Raw genomic sequence first — 16,613 nt, forward strand, 5'->3', positions numbered from 1 at the left:
ACAGAGGCGGTTCTAAGTCTTTGGAAGAGTTCAGGTACCAGGGGCAAAGGGTATCGGTTCTTAACCGTAATCTTATTCAGTTCCCCGTAGTCCACACAAGGTCGGAGAGAGTGGTCTTTCTTTTCCACAAAAAAGATTCCTGCTCCTGCGGGAGAGGTGGAGGGGCGGATGAATCCCCTCTTAAGATTCTCATCAACGTATTCCTTCAGCACCCCTAGTTCCCGTTCAGATAAAGGAAAGATACGCCCGAAAGGAATCTCAGCACCGGGAAGAAGCTCGATTGGGCAGTCGTATGGACAGTGAGGTGGAAGGACTTCGGCCCCACGTTTACTGAAAACGTCCAAGAACTCATGGTATTGTTTGGGCACAGCAGAGCATGTTTCAGGGTCTGGTTCCAGGCATAGCAAAGGACCAGAGGTGCTGGGGCATGATGGTACGCAATGGTGCAGGCAGTAAGGTGACTGGAACTTAACACTTCCGGTTCCCAATCGATCTGGGGATTGTGTGCCTGAAGCCAAGGTAAGCCAAGAATGACTGGAAACAGAGGAGAGGAAATGGCATTCAGGGTCAAAAGTTCCTTATGATTCACAGGGGTGATTACAGGCAAAGGAGGGGTTTCCTGGGTCACTACTCCAGATCTGATGCGGGACCCGTCTGCCAGGAAGATGGAGAGTCCCTGGGCCTTGGGCTGAAGGGGAATGCGTTGTTGGGTTGCAAAGTCTAAATCGATAAAACAACTGCATGCCCCAGAGTCGATTATCGCTGTCACTGGTATAGTTCTTTCCGGTAACTGGAATGAGATTGGTATGGCCAGGTGAGTGGTGCTGGCAGTGGAAGATGCATGATTAGAAGAAGAGGTGGCCAGGAACTTGCGCATCTTAGCAGGACAAGAGGAGATGTAGTGACCAGCTTCTCCACAGTACAGGCATAGATAATTCTGCTGCCGACGAAGTCGTTCTTGGGTGGACAGGGAATGTCTCATCAGTTCAGGCTGCTTTGGTTTGATGGAATGCATGGAAGTTGGCATCCGGGATAACATCCAAGCTGGACGAAGCTGCTGGGTAGACCTCTCTGCTCTTCGTTCCCGAAGTCGCCGGTCTATCTGGATGGATAGCGTAATTAAAGTCTCTAGAGCATCAGGAACATCAACCCGGTCCAATTCGTCCTTTACACTTTCAGACAAACCGAGACAAAACTGGTGTCGGAGAGCAGCCTCATTACACTGAGTGTCTGTGCTCCAGCGTCTGAACTCGGTCACATAGTCCTCTACCGCTCGGCGGCCTTGCTGAAGCGCGTTGAGGGCTGCCTCGGCGGTGGAAGTCCGCTGAGGGTCATCATAAAGTCGGGCCATGGCATCAATGAAGGATGACAAAGAGTTCAGATCCATATGGCGGACTTCAAGTAGGTGTTGGGCCCAGGCCTGGGGTTCCCCTTGCAACAAAGTGATAACAAAGCCTACTTTGATAATTTTGGATGAGAAAGTCCTTGGCAGCAATGAGAAATAAAGTTTGCATGCGTTGCGAAACGTCCGGAATTGGTTACGATTTCCAGAGAACTTCTCAGGGACAGGCACCCTAGGCTCGGGAGATGGGTCTGCCAAGATGGTCAAGTCTTGTGTACACTTTTCCATTCGGACGAGGCTGTTTTGCAGGGTCTCCATGACCTGAGTGAGGGTTGTGAGAGTTTGACAGACAAAGTCCATAGGCGAGGTTCCCCCTGCAGGCTCAGACATGGCGGTTTGATACTGTAACGTACCTGGGATGTGAGCCTGACGTGTGGAGGAAGACCTCCCGTACCACCCTGGCTCGGAGGCCACTGGAATGAGAACAGTGGCGGCAAGAGCACAGTGTGGTAAAGGTGCCTGAGTCCTTACTGCTTGAAGTTGTCTCCTTGCGTGGAAGCTGGAGTGATGGTTGCAGCTCAGCAGATGCAGGTTATCAGCAGAGTGGATGCAGGTCAGCAGGTGCAGATTGCAGAGCAGCAGATGCAGGTCAGCAGATGCAGGCTTGCAGAGTAGCGGATGCAGGTCAGCAGACGCAGGTTTGCAGATGCAGGTTTGCAGAGCAGCAGATGCAGGTTGGCAGATGCAGGTTTGCAGCGCAGCAGATGCAAGTTTGCAGAGTAGCGGATGCAGGTCAGCAGACGCAGGTTTGCAGAGCAGCGGATGCAGGTTAGCAGATGCAGGTTTGCAGAGCAGTGGATGCAGGTTAGCAGATGCAGGTTTGTAGAGTAGCGGAGTCAGACGAGCCGGGTCATACACATCAGGGAATACAGCAGGAACAGCAGGCAGAGAATAGTCCAGGCTGGGTCTTGGCAACAGGCAATCAAGCAGGTAACAGAGCTGGGTCAAACTAGCCGAGGTCAGGATTGGAGACATAAGCAGGGTCAGGAAGCCGGGTCAAACACAGGGACAGAGTACTGGTACAATCAGGAACACAGGGAACAGAAGCAGATCAAGCTGCAAGAGGCAGCGCCATTGAGCATCTTTTAAAGGCTATTGGGCGCCAAAGGGCATCTAACGAACGCGCCTGCGCACGTTCGTGCGATCGGTCCGTGACTTGCGCATGCCTTCTGGAACGGAACGAACGTTCATGACACCCAGACTGGAAAGGGAGAAACAGCACAAGAATCCAGTCAGTTGTGCTGCAGTGCAAGTAGCATGCAGAGGAGAAAACAGAGTGAGGGAGAGATGAGCTCATCAGTCTGCTGCTTCTCCTTTTACTGTTACAGATTGGGAAATTAAATCAACAGAATAAGCACCAGCTGGAATTAAGGACTCCAACACAGATTTAATGATTCACAAAACATCCAACAAATGTTGGGAGTCAAAAATGCTCCCCTTTATCATGGCTACAATATAAAACACAAAATAAAATGATATACGCCACAATCATTGCATTGTCCGACTGGATTCTGACTGGAAGCCCCCCGCAGCTGACTTGTCCAGTAAGCCAGGGCCAGACGGACTGCTTGAAGGTTCAGAATATTGATGGAAAATCCCCTCTCCTGGGGAGAGCATGTCCCCTGCACTGAAAAGAAGCCCATGAAAGCCTCCCATCAGACTGGAATCAGTAGCAAGAACATTCCAAAGGACTAGAAGAAAATACTTCCCTTTCTCCAGACTCTGAAGGACCATCCACCAGTTTAATTCCCAGAGAACACTGGGGTCTAGGGACATTTGGCTGTCCAATAACTGAATTCTCCTTTTCCAACCCCATATGATTTTCTGTAACGGCCTGGAATTGAATTGTACGTATGGCACTAGATTGTGGCCACCATCTTCCCCAGCAGTTTAATGCAAAGATAAATACAGTGTCTTGAAAACGTATTCATACCCCTTACAATTTTCTACAGTTTGTCACGCTACAACCAAAAACATAAATGTATTTTATTGGGATTTTGTGTGATAGAGCAAAATAAAGTGGCACAAAATTGTGACGTGGAAGGAAAATGATAAATGGTTTTCCAAATATTTTACAAATAAATATCTAAAAAGTGTGGCGTGCATTCGTATTCAGCCTCCTTTACTCTGATACCCCTAACTAAAATCTAGCGGAAACAATTGCTTTCAGAAGTCAACTAGTCAGTAAATAGAGTTCACCTGTGTGTAATTTAATCTCAGTATAAAAACAGCTGTTCTGTGAAGCCCTCAGAGGTTTGTCAGAAAACCTTAGTAAACAAACAGCATCATGAAGGCCAAGGAACACACCAGACAAGTCGGGGACAAAGTTGTGGAGACGTTTAAAGCAGGGTTAGGTTATAAAAAAATATCCTAAGCTTTGAACATCTCACAGAGCACTGTTCAATCCATCATCCGAAAATGGAAAGTGTATGGCACAACTGCAAACCCACCAAGACATGACCATCCACCTAAACTGACAGGTACGGGCAAGGAGAGAATTAATCAGAGAAGCAGCCAAGAGGCCCATGGTAACTCTGGAGGAGCTGCAAAGATCCACAGCTCAGGTGGGAAAATCTGTCCACAGGACAACTATTAGTCGTGCACTCCACAAATCTGGCCTTTATGGAAGAGTGGCAAGATGAAATCCATTGTTGAAAGAAAGCCATATGAAGTCCCATTTGCAGTTTGCAAACAGCCATGTGGGCGACACAGCAAAAAGGTGTTCTGGTCAGATGAGACCAAAATTGATCTTTTTGGCCTAAAAGAAAAACGCTATGTGGTGGAAAACTAGCACTGCACATCACCCTGAACACACCATCCTCACCATGAAACAAGGCGGTGGGAGCATCTTGTTGTGGGGATGCTTTTCTTCAGCAGGGACAGGGAAGCAGGTCAGAGTTGATGGGAATATGGATGGAGCCAAATACAGGGCAATCTTAGAAGATAAGAGAACCTGTTAGAGTCTGCAAAAGACTTGAGATTGGGGTGGAGGATCACCTTCCAGCAGGGCAATGACCCTAAACCTACAGCCAGAGCTAAAATGGAATGGCTTAGATCAAAGCATATTCATGTGTTAGAATGGCCCAGTCAAAGTCTAGACCTAAATCCAATTGAGAATCTGTGACGAGACTTGAAAGTTGTTGTTCACAAATGCTCTCCATCCAATCTGACAGAGCTTGAGCTATTTTGCAAAGAAGAATGGGCAAAAATTTCACTCTCTAGATGTGCAAAGCTGGTAGAGACCCAAAAAGCCTTGCAGCTGTAATTGCAGCAAAAGGTGGTTCTACAAAGTATTATTGACCCGGGGGAGGCTGAATACAAATGCACACCACACTTTTCACATATTTATTTGTAAAAACTTTGAAAACAATTTATCATTTTCCTTCCACTTCACAATTATGTGCCACTTTGTGTTGTTCTATCACATAAAATCCCCCCAAAATACATTTACATTTCTGGTTATAACATATAAAAATGTGGAAAATTTCAAGAGGTATGAATACTTTTTCAAGGCACTGCAGATGGAAACCTGAGACTCATTAGATTTACCACCTGATTACTCAGAGAAAAGCTCTTCCTTTCAGGCAAAAACACCTTTGTCTGGACCATGTCCAGGATCAGGCCCAGATACTCCATGCTGTGCGCTGGCTCTAACTTCTTCTGATTGAGAATGCAGCGCAGACTCCTCAGCATATGAATCGTGAGAGATGCGTTTTTCCTCAACCATAGCACCGACCAGCCTCTGAACAAGTGGTCATCCAAAAATCCCAAGATGCCAACACCTAAAACCTCAGCAAGCCCAGCACCTGTGTGTATACCCGAGGTTCTATGGCCAGACTAAAAGGTAGAGCCACAAACTGAAAGTGCTAGTCCTCTACCACAAAATGCAAGAACTTCTGGTGCATGGGAAAAATGGGCACATGGAGATAAGCATCCCTAATGTCTATTGACTCAAGAAAATCCCCCTGCTGGAGTGAGGCCACCAGTGAATGCATCAAATCCATGCAAAAAGACTGCATTTTGAGAAACATGCTTAGGTTCTTGAGGTTCAGGATCAGCTACACATCAATGTTCAGCTTTGGTACCATAAAGAGATTGGAGTAGAGGCCAAGGAATATTTCGGTCACCGGAACCGGCTTGATCACCTCCTACACAAAAAGTAGATTGAGCATTTGAAGGAGAGCTCTTTTTTGCAAATTCACGGGTACATTCAATCTCAAACCGTGGAGGAAAAACTCAAAACTCCAACCTGTACCCATGGGAGATTGTGGAAAAAATCTAAAGCCCCGTACACACAATCTGATTTTCCGACGGGAAATGTTGGATGTTAGGCTGTTGGCGGAAAATCCGTCCATGTGTATCCTCCACCGGACAATTGTTGTTGGACTTTCCGCCAACACATGTTGGCTAGCATGTCTTCAAATTTTCCGCCAACAAATGTGTGTTATCGGATTTTCCGATCGTGTGTACACAAGTCAGTCGGACAAAAGTCCAAAGTACAAACACGTATGCTTAGAAGCAGAAGCAGTCGGTCTTGTAAACTAGTGTTTGTAATGGTGAATTAACATTCGTGACATGGCAAATTATTGCAAACAAATTTTCAAAGGCTTTTTTTTTCTAGTGATATCAAGAATAATATTATTATGCTTTTTTTTTTTTTTTTTTATTTGTGCAAGTTACCACAACACCATTATTCCGTAGTTTTTAAGATCAAAGATTCAACTGTGTTGGTGTCCCTTGTCAATTTTACATTGTGTTTTTAAAATGTAACTCACAATTTTTTTATTGTGCATAAAAAAAAAAAAAAAAAAAAAAAATAGACATGCTATCTGCCAATAGAACTTAATCAAAAAATGCATTCTATGCATCCAAAAATATAGAAAATATACCAACATTTGTGTGACCGTGTGTATGCAAGACAAGTTTGAGCCAACACCCTTTGGACAAAATTCCACGGTTTTGTTGTCGGAAAGTCCGATCGTGTGTATGGGGCTTTAGACCGCATTTTACTAGGCTTCCACAAAACCCAGCAGCCTCCCCCCCACTAACATGCGTGAGGGCACTCCTTCACCCCTGGCTGGTCAGGGCCTCCTTTGCTCTTGACTCTGAGCTTTTCTCCTGGACCCAGTCACCTGGGATTGCCAAAAAAATTGCCAAGAAGAGGTGGAAATAGCCACCAGAGCAGCTCACCCTCTATAAATCGATATTACCCTTTTTTCTTGAGTGGCAAAAGGTAGTTTTTTCACCAGAGATCTTTTGGATGCATTTGTCCAAACCCTCCCTGAACAGGCCTTCCCGGTGAAAGGGAACCTGCAAGCAACTTTTTTCAGGGCAGTTCCATGGACCAGCTTTTCAACCAAAGAACACTCCACATGTAAACAGACACCATAGAAAAATTAGAAATCTGCTGGATAGAGTCCTTCAAGGCATCTATCGCAAAACACAGACTGGGACAGCTCTGATAACCCTTCACCAGTTTCTGCCCAAACCTGATATGGGTTCTTTTTTGCCAGCTGATTAATGTGGTCCTTAAGGCTTATGCACCAATGACTCCTACTGCAGGCAGCATAGCAGAGCCTGCCAAGGCAAAGGGGGACTTTAACAGAGTCTCTAGCCTCTTGTCAGCCTGTTGTATTTTAAGACCTGGACAATGTCCACTGGGCAAGTCAAATTCTTATTAAGACAAGACACCACTGCGTCCACTGGTGGTATACTCCACTTTTTAAAAAACTTTTTTTCATTGGGTACTAGAGGGAAAATCTTTTTGGCAGCACAAATACCCTATTTGGGTGATCTCATTAAGCATACAACTCTTCCAAGAGAGGCTGCAAGGGAAAAGCCTGTGAATTCTGAGGCCTACGCCGAGACCCCCAAAGAGGAACATTTAAATGATGAGAACTTAGCCAGAAGGAACCCAAAGTCAGCTTGAACCATCTCTGAGAGAGATTGTATTCTACTGCACATGCACATCACAAGCTCACCCGGCATGCATGCCAATGGGCATGTGGGTGCACCCTGCAGCGCACACACCTGCCCACCACTGAGGGAAAAAACCAGGGCATTCCCCTTTCTGAAAAAGCAACTTATCAACAGCACCAGATTTGCAAACAAGGAACAAAATAGCCTGCCCACAATCTCAGCAGCAGCAGCACATAGGGACACACAGGCCAGCAAACTGCCCTTAGTGGTCAAACCAAGACGACTCCCTAAGCAGCTGATAGAGATTCCTACTTAAAGGGCCACTTAACCATATCCTGCTGCAGGATCCTGCCCCATGGCCACAAATCCAATCTTCACCCATTATGGTGGGCTCTGTCAGATTGGCCTTTGAGGGTCCGGTTCACCGCCCTGGACCTGTACAGCACTCTACCAGAAACACCTTGGTCAGCACCTAACTGCAGAGGGTTTCATATCCCTAGGGTCCAGCACCACATTGGCGCATTACAGGCAATCCCCATATCCATTGTAGTGGGGCCTGGGTACCATCCATTTTAGCATAGTAGCTGTAGAAATGGATCCGACCAACCAATCTCCAGATCCCTATTGGAATCACTTGAGAATCTGGTAACAGTACACGGAGTTGAACTTCAGCGATCATCACTTTTAAGACACTGGCAAAAAAATGAGGAGCTTTCAGATTAGGAAGGTTTATTGGGGGGTGGGGGGGGGGGTGGGTGACTTTCTGTCTGTTTGGTTTGCCAGTGTCCATGCACCTATAGATGGCACATAACCCAGGTAGTCATGATTTATAGCCTGCTCTGTGCCCCGTGATGTACGATAAAGAAATTAAAAACAGATTTATGAAAGTACAATAAAATCTTACATTATCACATCGTTTCAAATGTAAATTTGTTTTACTACTACGAAATTAATTATTTACTGACCTATGTTATTTTAAATGTATGATCATGACATAAAGCAAGCACAGAAAAGTAGCATCTTCTAAATGACAGCTACATCACTCAATTTTTTTTCTAATTCCAGTTTCACTGCAGCTCCAGATGACTGAGCAATCTCTAAGCTCTGAAGCAGGAGCCTTGCAAACCCTCCTGTGCAGTGCTACTTTGCGCTTGCAGAGGGCCCTTTGGTTCCCAATGTCTTGTATAACTATGGCAATGGACTTAGTTTGCAGAATTTATTAGGAAATCATTACCTTCCACTGCTGGGGTCTGGATCCTCCAAGAGAGTCCTTATGGAATTTCTCTTTGATTGGTTATTGGCTTTATCCAAATGTACAACTGCAATGATGCAAGAACAGAGTGTTAGTGAAGTGCATGAATTATAAAACATAGCATAATTAAAACCTAACGCTTATATTTTTTGAAACAACTTACAGCATGGAAAAGTTTTTTGTCTGTGACCCCACAAGGGAGAGTTTCCCGTTTCCAATGCCATAAGGAATTAGGAGGCCCATTGTCACCAGTGCAGGAAGGAATCAACAGCAATAAAAACACTTTTTAACACTTCCTCAGCCTACTTAAAATGTGTCCTTATTTGTGACCTATTTAACAGATCATATTTTGTGAAGGGAAATCTCTCCAATAGGGACATAAATAAATAACAATGAAGACCTGACAGAGGCTCCAACACTGCAAAATTTTGCATTGGCTGGATTCGGGTTTTAAAAAGCAGCTCAAGGTAGCTAATCATCAACAGAGTGGCAGAATAGAAAGATGTAAAACAGTATGCAAAGTACTGTACATAGGGATTCATGGTCTTATACAGTAAGTCCCCTTCACTTTGTGAAGGGGAACTTTCAAAGATGTGAATATGTGTTCACATGACCAATCCTGTAAATCTGAGCACAGACACTTAGTTTTTTTCATTTAACCCAGCGGGCTGAATGAAAAAAAACAAGCAATGTTGGTGCAGCAATCTCCCCCACTGTGTCATTATGTTCTGACAGGGGGGGCCTGGCCCACCATAACACACTGGTCAGTGCTTGCAGCCTTTGTCTGCAAGCTCTGATCTTTGCTGGACTTACGAACAAGTTGAACTTGCGAACGGGCTCCTGGAACAAAACTCATTCGTAATTAGGGGACTTACTGTAGAGTGTATGCCTAGAAATACAACCTACGTTTCATTATCTTGGTATCAGATTTCCCTATACAGAACCATGAGGTGACACCAAATGGAGAGTGTTTGAGCTGACAGCTACAATTCCTGGAAGTTTCTACTGATAAAATCTCAGCAGTGGTGTATTCAGGGGCCACGGAAATGGATGGCAATTGGCATACTAAAAAAAATGTTTTAGGCATTACTTTAAGTACAATATTTAAGCCAGCTATGTGTATGAAAGTGTTTTACAGGAAGGAACAATACACAAATACTGGGATATTTCCTGTAATATTACATGGCATAAGAGATTGTGGGAGAAAAAAAAAGTTGGATTAGAAGTATAAATATTTGAATCTACTAAAATATACCTCATATGTTTTATCTCTACAACCAGCATCCTATTCCAATTCACAGTATCTAGTTAGAGAGACAATAATTTATTGTTCTAAAAAACAACCCTGGCCCTTATGTATTACCATTGCTGTAGTTGAAATGGATCAGCTGCCCGTTTCTGGGTTTCGGTAGAGACATTGGGGTTTCCTCAGCTGGAAAGCTGCCAAGCTTGTACTCTACAAATAATTTCTTTATGGATTCATTCTGTACCACTTCTGAATCATTATCCAGACTCAAAGACATAATCTCTATGCAGATCTTCTCTGATAGCTAACAGAAGGAAAAACATAGAACACAACACATGAGCACACAGAAACAAAATGTTTTTATATGGGCTTTCCACGTCAACATGTCATTTTGCTTTTTTTCTGCACCAAGTTTGTTTACATGGACATAGGAACCCAATGTAAGAGAAAACAAAAGCATCACTTAATAAATCAAGGCAAAGGGGGCTACTGTTTATACAATTCTTAATTCGCACTACAAAAAAGGAAAAAAAAATGGTTGCTGTGGGCATTTCTCATAGATCCTTTGGAAATGATTACATAAATCCAAGACTTTTACATGCAAACTTTTTGAAAGCATTATTTAGGATGCTCAACCCTGTTGTGCCCAATGAGGGGCACACATACAAAAATGTGTGTAACAAACATACACAACTCTAAACATGTTAACAACTCACAGAAGTCAGATAATAAGAGTTTGAGTTATTACAGGTTTTGCTATGCCTTACACAACAGACACAAATCTCTTCACACAGCTGCCTTAACCACAACAATTTAATCTCCTAATAAAAAAAAATTACACATGGAAGTCCTTTTATTAGAGTCAGTTCATCATTCTATGTTTCTTTTTAACAGATTAAACATAACATAAAATAAGAAAATAATTAATTTACATTTACAGTGCAAAAATGCAGGCAGCAGTGCAAAACCCCTGTTGACCCTTGTGTGCTTTTGTGGAGACAGGAACCAAATACCTTACAGATATAAATTGTAGACTTTTATTTTTTTTATTCCCAGAATTTATCTTACCATAACTACTCTGGGACTGAGTTTTGGATCCAAAATGCAAAATGAAGGTCTACAAAAAAATATATAAAATTTAAATAAAAAACAGATTTTGCTCAAGAGCCACTACATTTTGATGTGACTCTAGCCCCGTTCACACCAAAGCAATTTTAAGGTCTGAGCATGTAGGCCCTAGATTGGGTGACTGGGAACAAATAGAAGGAACATTTAATAAATACCTTCTTCAGCTTGTGTATAACATGTATAAATACCTTCTTCAGCTCGTCTTTAACAAGTAGGGATGATCCCGATGTTCGAGTCGAACACCGGGTGTTCGTTTGTATGCAGACAAATTGGGGCGTTCGTGGCAAATTCGAGTGCCGCAGAGCGTCCCATAATGCACTGTGAGATTGCAGTGCATTGATGGCTGCTGATTGGCCAAAGCATGCACCTGACCTGCATGCTGTGGCCAATCACAGCACGCTTTGCTGTGAGAGCCATGATTGGCCAAAGGCAGGGTGCCTTTAGCCAATCATGGCTCAGGGGGCTAAGTCCACGCTGCACACTATATAAGGCTGCTTACACAGCGGTATATATATATATATATATATATATATATATATATTAATATGCTACCTGCACTATATATATATATATATATATATATATATATATATATATATACACATATACACACTACACTGACTACACTGTATACAGTGGATAGAAAAAGTCTACACACCCCTGTAAAATGTCAGGTTTCTGTGATGTTAAAAAATGAGTCAAAGATAAAGCATTTCAAAACGTTTTCCACCTTTAATGTGACCTATAAACTGTACAACTCTGTTGAACAACAAACTGAAATCTTTTAGGTGGAGGGAAGTCAAAATAAAAAAATAAAATAATATGGTTGCATAAGTGTGCATACCCTTAAACTAATACTTTGTTTAAGCACCTTTTGATTTTATTACTGCACTCAGTCTTTTAGGGTATGGGTCTATCAGCATGGCACATCTTGACTTGGCAATATTTGACTACTCTTTTTTGCAAAAACATTCCAAATCTGTCAGATTGCAAGGGCATCTCCTGTGCATAGCCCTCTTCAGACCACCCCACAGATTTTCGGATTCAGGTCTGGGCCATTCTAAAGCTTTAATCTTCTTCTAGTGAAGCAATTCCTTTGTTGATTTGGATGTATGCTTTGGGTCGTCATGCTGAAAGATGAAGTTCCTCTTCAAGTTCAGCTTTCTAGCAGAAGCCTGAAGGTTTTGTGCCAATATTGACTGGTATTTGGAACTGTTGATAATGGCCTCTACCTTGACTAAGGCCCCTGTTCCAGCTGAAGAAAAACAGCCCCAAAGCATAATGCCCCAAACCACCATACTTCACTGTGGGTATTGTGTTCTTTTGGTGATGTGCAGTGTGTTTTTGCGCCAAACATATTTTTTGGAATCATGGCCAAAAAGTTCAACTTTGGTTTCATCAGACCATAACACATTTTCCCACAGGCTTTTGGGTGATGTGTTTTTGCAACATTTAGGCTTGGATGTTTTTCTTCGTAAGAAAGGGCTTCCGTCTTGCCACTCTACCCCATAGCCCAGACATATGAAGAATACAGGAGATTGTTGTCACATGTACCACAAAGCCAGTATTTGCTAGATATTCCTGCAGCTCCTTTAATGTTGCTGTAGGCCACTTGGCAGCCTCCCTGACCAGTTTTTTTCTCGTCTTTTCATCAGTTTTGGAGGGACGTCCAGTTCTTGGTAATATTACCGCTGTGCCATATTTTCTCCACTTGATAATGACTGCCTTCACTTTGTTCCATGGTATATATAATGCCTTGGAAATTCTTTTGTACCCTTCTCCTGACTGATACCTTTTAATAGTGAGATCCCTCTGATGCTTTGGAAGCTCTCTGTGGACCATGGCTTTTGCTGTAGGATGCGACTAAGAAAACGTCAGTAAAGACCTATTAGAACAGCTGAACTTTATTTAGGGTTAATCAGAGGCACTTTAAATGATGGTAGGTGTGTACTGACTCCTATTTAACATAATTTTGAATGTGATTGCTTAATTCCGAACACAGCTACATCTCCAGTTTTAAGAGGGTGTGCACACTTATGCAACCGCATTATTTTAGTTTGTTATTTTTACTCCCCCCCCCCCCCCAAAAGATTTCAGTTTGTTTTTCAATCTAGTTGTACAGTTTATAGGTAACATTAACTGCTTCCCGACCAGCCGCCTCAGTTACACTGCAGCAGAATAGCACGGGCAGGCGAATCACCGTCATGTTACGTCGCTCCTCAAGGCGGTCTCTAGGGGCACGCGCCCGCAGCTCGCCCCCGGAGCCAAAGTGAGTGCCCAGTGGTCTCGATGACCGCTGTGCACCCGCGATCACTCGTAGCATGGCGAGAACTGGGATCTCTGTGTGTAAACACAGAGATCCCGGTTCTCTGAAGGGAGAATTGACAGATCGTCTGTTCATACAGAGTATGAACAGCGATCTGTCTTCTCCCCTAGTCGGTCCCCTCCCCCATTCAGTTAGAACACACACTAGGGAACACAACCCCTTGATCGCCCCCTAGTGTTAACCCCGTCACTGCCAGTGACATTTTTAAAGTAATCAATGCATTTTTGTAGCATTGATCGCTGTATTAATGCCAACAGTCCCAAAAATGTGTCAAAATTGTCCGATGTGTCCGCCATAATGTCGCAGTCTAGATAAAAATCGCAGATCACCGCCATTACTAGTAAAAAAAAAAAAAGAAATAATAATAAAAATGCTACAAATCTATCCCCTATTTTGTAGACGCTATATCTTTTGTGCAAACCAATCAATATACGCTTACTGCGATTTTATTACCAAAAATATGTAAAAGAATACATATCGGTCTAAACTGAGAAAAAATTAGCATTTTTTTAAAAAAATGGGGATATTTATTATAGCAAAAAGTACAAAATATTGTGTTTTTTTCAAAATGGTCGCTCTTTTTTTTTTTATAGCGCAAAAAATAAAAATCACAGAGATGATCAAATACCACCAAAAGAAAGCTCTATTTGTGGGAAAAAAAGGACGTCAATTTTGTTTGGGTACAATGTTGCAATTGTCAGTTAAAGCGACGCAGTGCCGAATCGCAAAAAGTGCTCTGGTCATGAAGGGGGTAAAATCTTCCGGGGCTGAAGCGGTTAAAGGTGGAAAAAGTTCTGAAAGTATTTATCTGTCTCATTTTTTTACATCACAGAAACCTGACATTTTAACAGGGGTGTGTAGACTTTTTATATCCACTGTATACAGTCTAGTCAGTGTGTTGTCTCTCTCTCTCTCTCTCTATATATATAGTGCAGGCAGCGTATATATATATATATATATATATATATATATATATATATATATACCGCTGTGTAAGCAGCCTTATATAGTGTGGAGCGTGCTAAAGGCACCCTGCCTTTGGTCAATCATGGCTCTCACAAGAGAGCGCACTGTGATTGGTCAAAGCATGCAGGTCAGGTGCATGCTTTGGCCAATCAGCAGCCGTCAATGCACTGCAATCTCGCAGTGCATTATGGGGCGTCCTGCGGCACTCGAATTTGTCACGAACGCCCCAATTTGTCTGCGAACAAACGAACACCCGGTGTTCGACTCGAACATCGGGACCATCCCTACTTGTTATACACGAGCTGAAGAAGGCATTTATTAAATGTTCCTTCTATTTGTTCCCAGTCACCCAATCTAGGGCCAACATGCTCAGACCCTAAAGTTGCTTTGGTTTGAACGGGGCTAGAGTCACATCAAAATATGGCTCTTAAGCAAAATCTGCTTTTTATTTAAATTTTATATTTTTTTTGTAGACCTTCATTTTGCATTTTGGATCCAAAACTCAGTCCCAAAGTAGTCGTGGTAAGATGAATTCTGGGAATAAAAAAAAAATAAGAGTCTACAATTTATATCTGTAAGATATTTGATTGGTTCCTGTCTCCACAATGGCACACAAGGGTCAACAGGGGTTTTGCACTGCTCCCTGCATTTTTGCACTGTAAATGTGACTTAATTATTTTCTTATTTTATGTTATGTTTAATCCGTTAAACAGAAACATAGAATGATGAACTGACTCTAATAAAAGGACCTCCACGTGTAATGTTTTTTTCATTAGGAGATTAAATTGTTGTGGTTAAGGCAGCTGTGTGAAGAGATTTGTGTCTGTTGTGTAAGGCATAGCAAAACCTGTAATAACTCAAACTCTTATTATCTGACTTCTGTGAGTTGTTAACATGTTTAGAGGTGTGTATGTTTGTTACACACATATTTGTATGTGTGCCCCTCATTGGGCACAACAGGGTTGAGCACCCTAAATAATGCTTTCAAAAAGTTTGCATGTAAAAGTCTTGGATTTATTTCTTATTTATCTTTATTTATTTTTATTTTTCAGTGTAGTGTTGTCTATTTATATAGTGCAGGCAGCTATTATAATATTGATATATATCTATATATAGATATATATCTATATATATATATATATATATATATATATATATATATATATATATATATATACATAGATATCTATACACTTTGTATTCAGTGTAGACTATATACACAGTGCAGGCAGTCAAGAGTATCTATATATATATATATATATATATATATATATATATATATATATATATACATACACACACAGTGCAGGCAGTCTAGTGTATATATACAGTGCAGTCAGTGTAGGATTATACATACAGAGGGGACAGAAAGTATTCAGACCCCTTTACATTTTTCACTCTTTGTTATATTGCAGCCATTTGCTAAAATCATTTAAGTTAATTTTTACTATTAATGTACACACAGCACCCCATATTGACAGAAAAACACAGAATTGTTGACATTTTTGCAGATTTATTAAAAAAGAAAAACTGAAATATCACATGGTCCTAAGTATTCAGACCCATTGCTGTGACACTCATATATTTAACTCAGGTGCCGTCCATTTCTTCTGATCATCCTTGAGATGGTTCTACACCTTCATTTGAGTCCAGCTGTGTTTGATTATACTGATTGGACTTGATTAGGAAAGCCACACACCTGTCTATATAAGACCTTACAGCTCACAGTGCATGTCAGAGCAAATGAGAATCATGAGGTCAAAGGAACTGCCTGAAGAGCTCAGAGACAGAATTGTGGCAAGACACAGATCTGGCCAAGGTTACAAAAAATTTCTGCTGCACTTAAGGTTCCTAAGAGCACAGTAGCCTCCATAATCCATAAATAGAAGACATTTGGGACGACCAAAACCCTTCCTAGAGCTGGCCGTCCGGCCAAACTGAGCTATCGGGGGAGAAGAGCCTTGGTGAGAGAGGTAAAGAAGATCACAGTGGCTGAGCTCCAGAGATGCAGTCGGGAGATGAGAGAAGGTTGTAGAAAGTTAACCATCACTGCAGCCCTCCACCAGTCGGGGCTTTATGGCAGAGTGGCCCTATGGAAGCCTCTCCTGAGTGCAAAACACATGAAAGCCCGCATGGAGTTTGCTAAAAAAACACCTGAAGGACTCCAAGATGGTGAGAAATAAGATTCTCTGGTCTGATGAGACCAAGATAGAACATTTTGGCCTTAATTCTAAGCCGTATGTGTGGAGAAAACCAGGCACTGCTCATCACCTGTCCAATACAGTCCCAACAGTGAAGCATGGTGGTGGCAGCATCATGCTGTGGGGGTGTTTTTCAGCTGCAGGGACAGGACGACTGGTTGCAATCGAGGGAA

General features: G+C 42.4%; 1 protein-coding gene across 6 annotated transcripts in view; it reads right to left on the bottom strand.

The window, feature by feature from the left end:
• Positions 1 to 16,613, bottom strand: part of RPGRIP1L (RPGRIP1 like) — a 460,569-nt gene that overhangs the window by 59,101 nt on the left and 384,855 nt on the right. For all 6 annotated transcript variants that reach the window (XR_012236568.1, XM_073605011.1, XM_073605007.1 and 3 more), the window contains 2 exons: positions 9,937 to 10,123; positions 8,556 to 8,640 (listed from right to left, as the gene is read on the bottom strand). Coding sequence is in view for 5 of the 6 variants with exons in the window: in XM_073605011.1 (XP_073461112.1) it covers positions 8,556 to 8,640; positions 9,937 to 10,123 (272 nt within the window). In the remaining variant the exon portion in view is untranslated. The remainder of the gene's footprint in view (positions 1 to 8,555; positions 8,641 to 9,936; positions 10,124 to 16,613) is intronic.

This window comes from Aquarana catesbeiana, linkage group LG11 (genome assembly GCF_042186555.1).
Source record: "Aquarana catesbeiana isolate 2022-GZ linkage group LG11, ASM4218655v1, whole genome shotgun sequence".
NCBI lineage: Eukaryota > Metazoa > Chordata > Amphibia > Anura > Ranidae > Aquarana > Aquarana catesbeiana.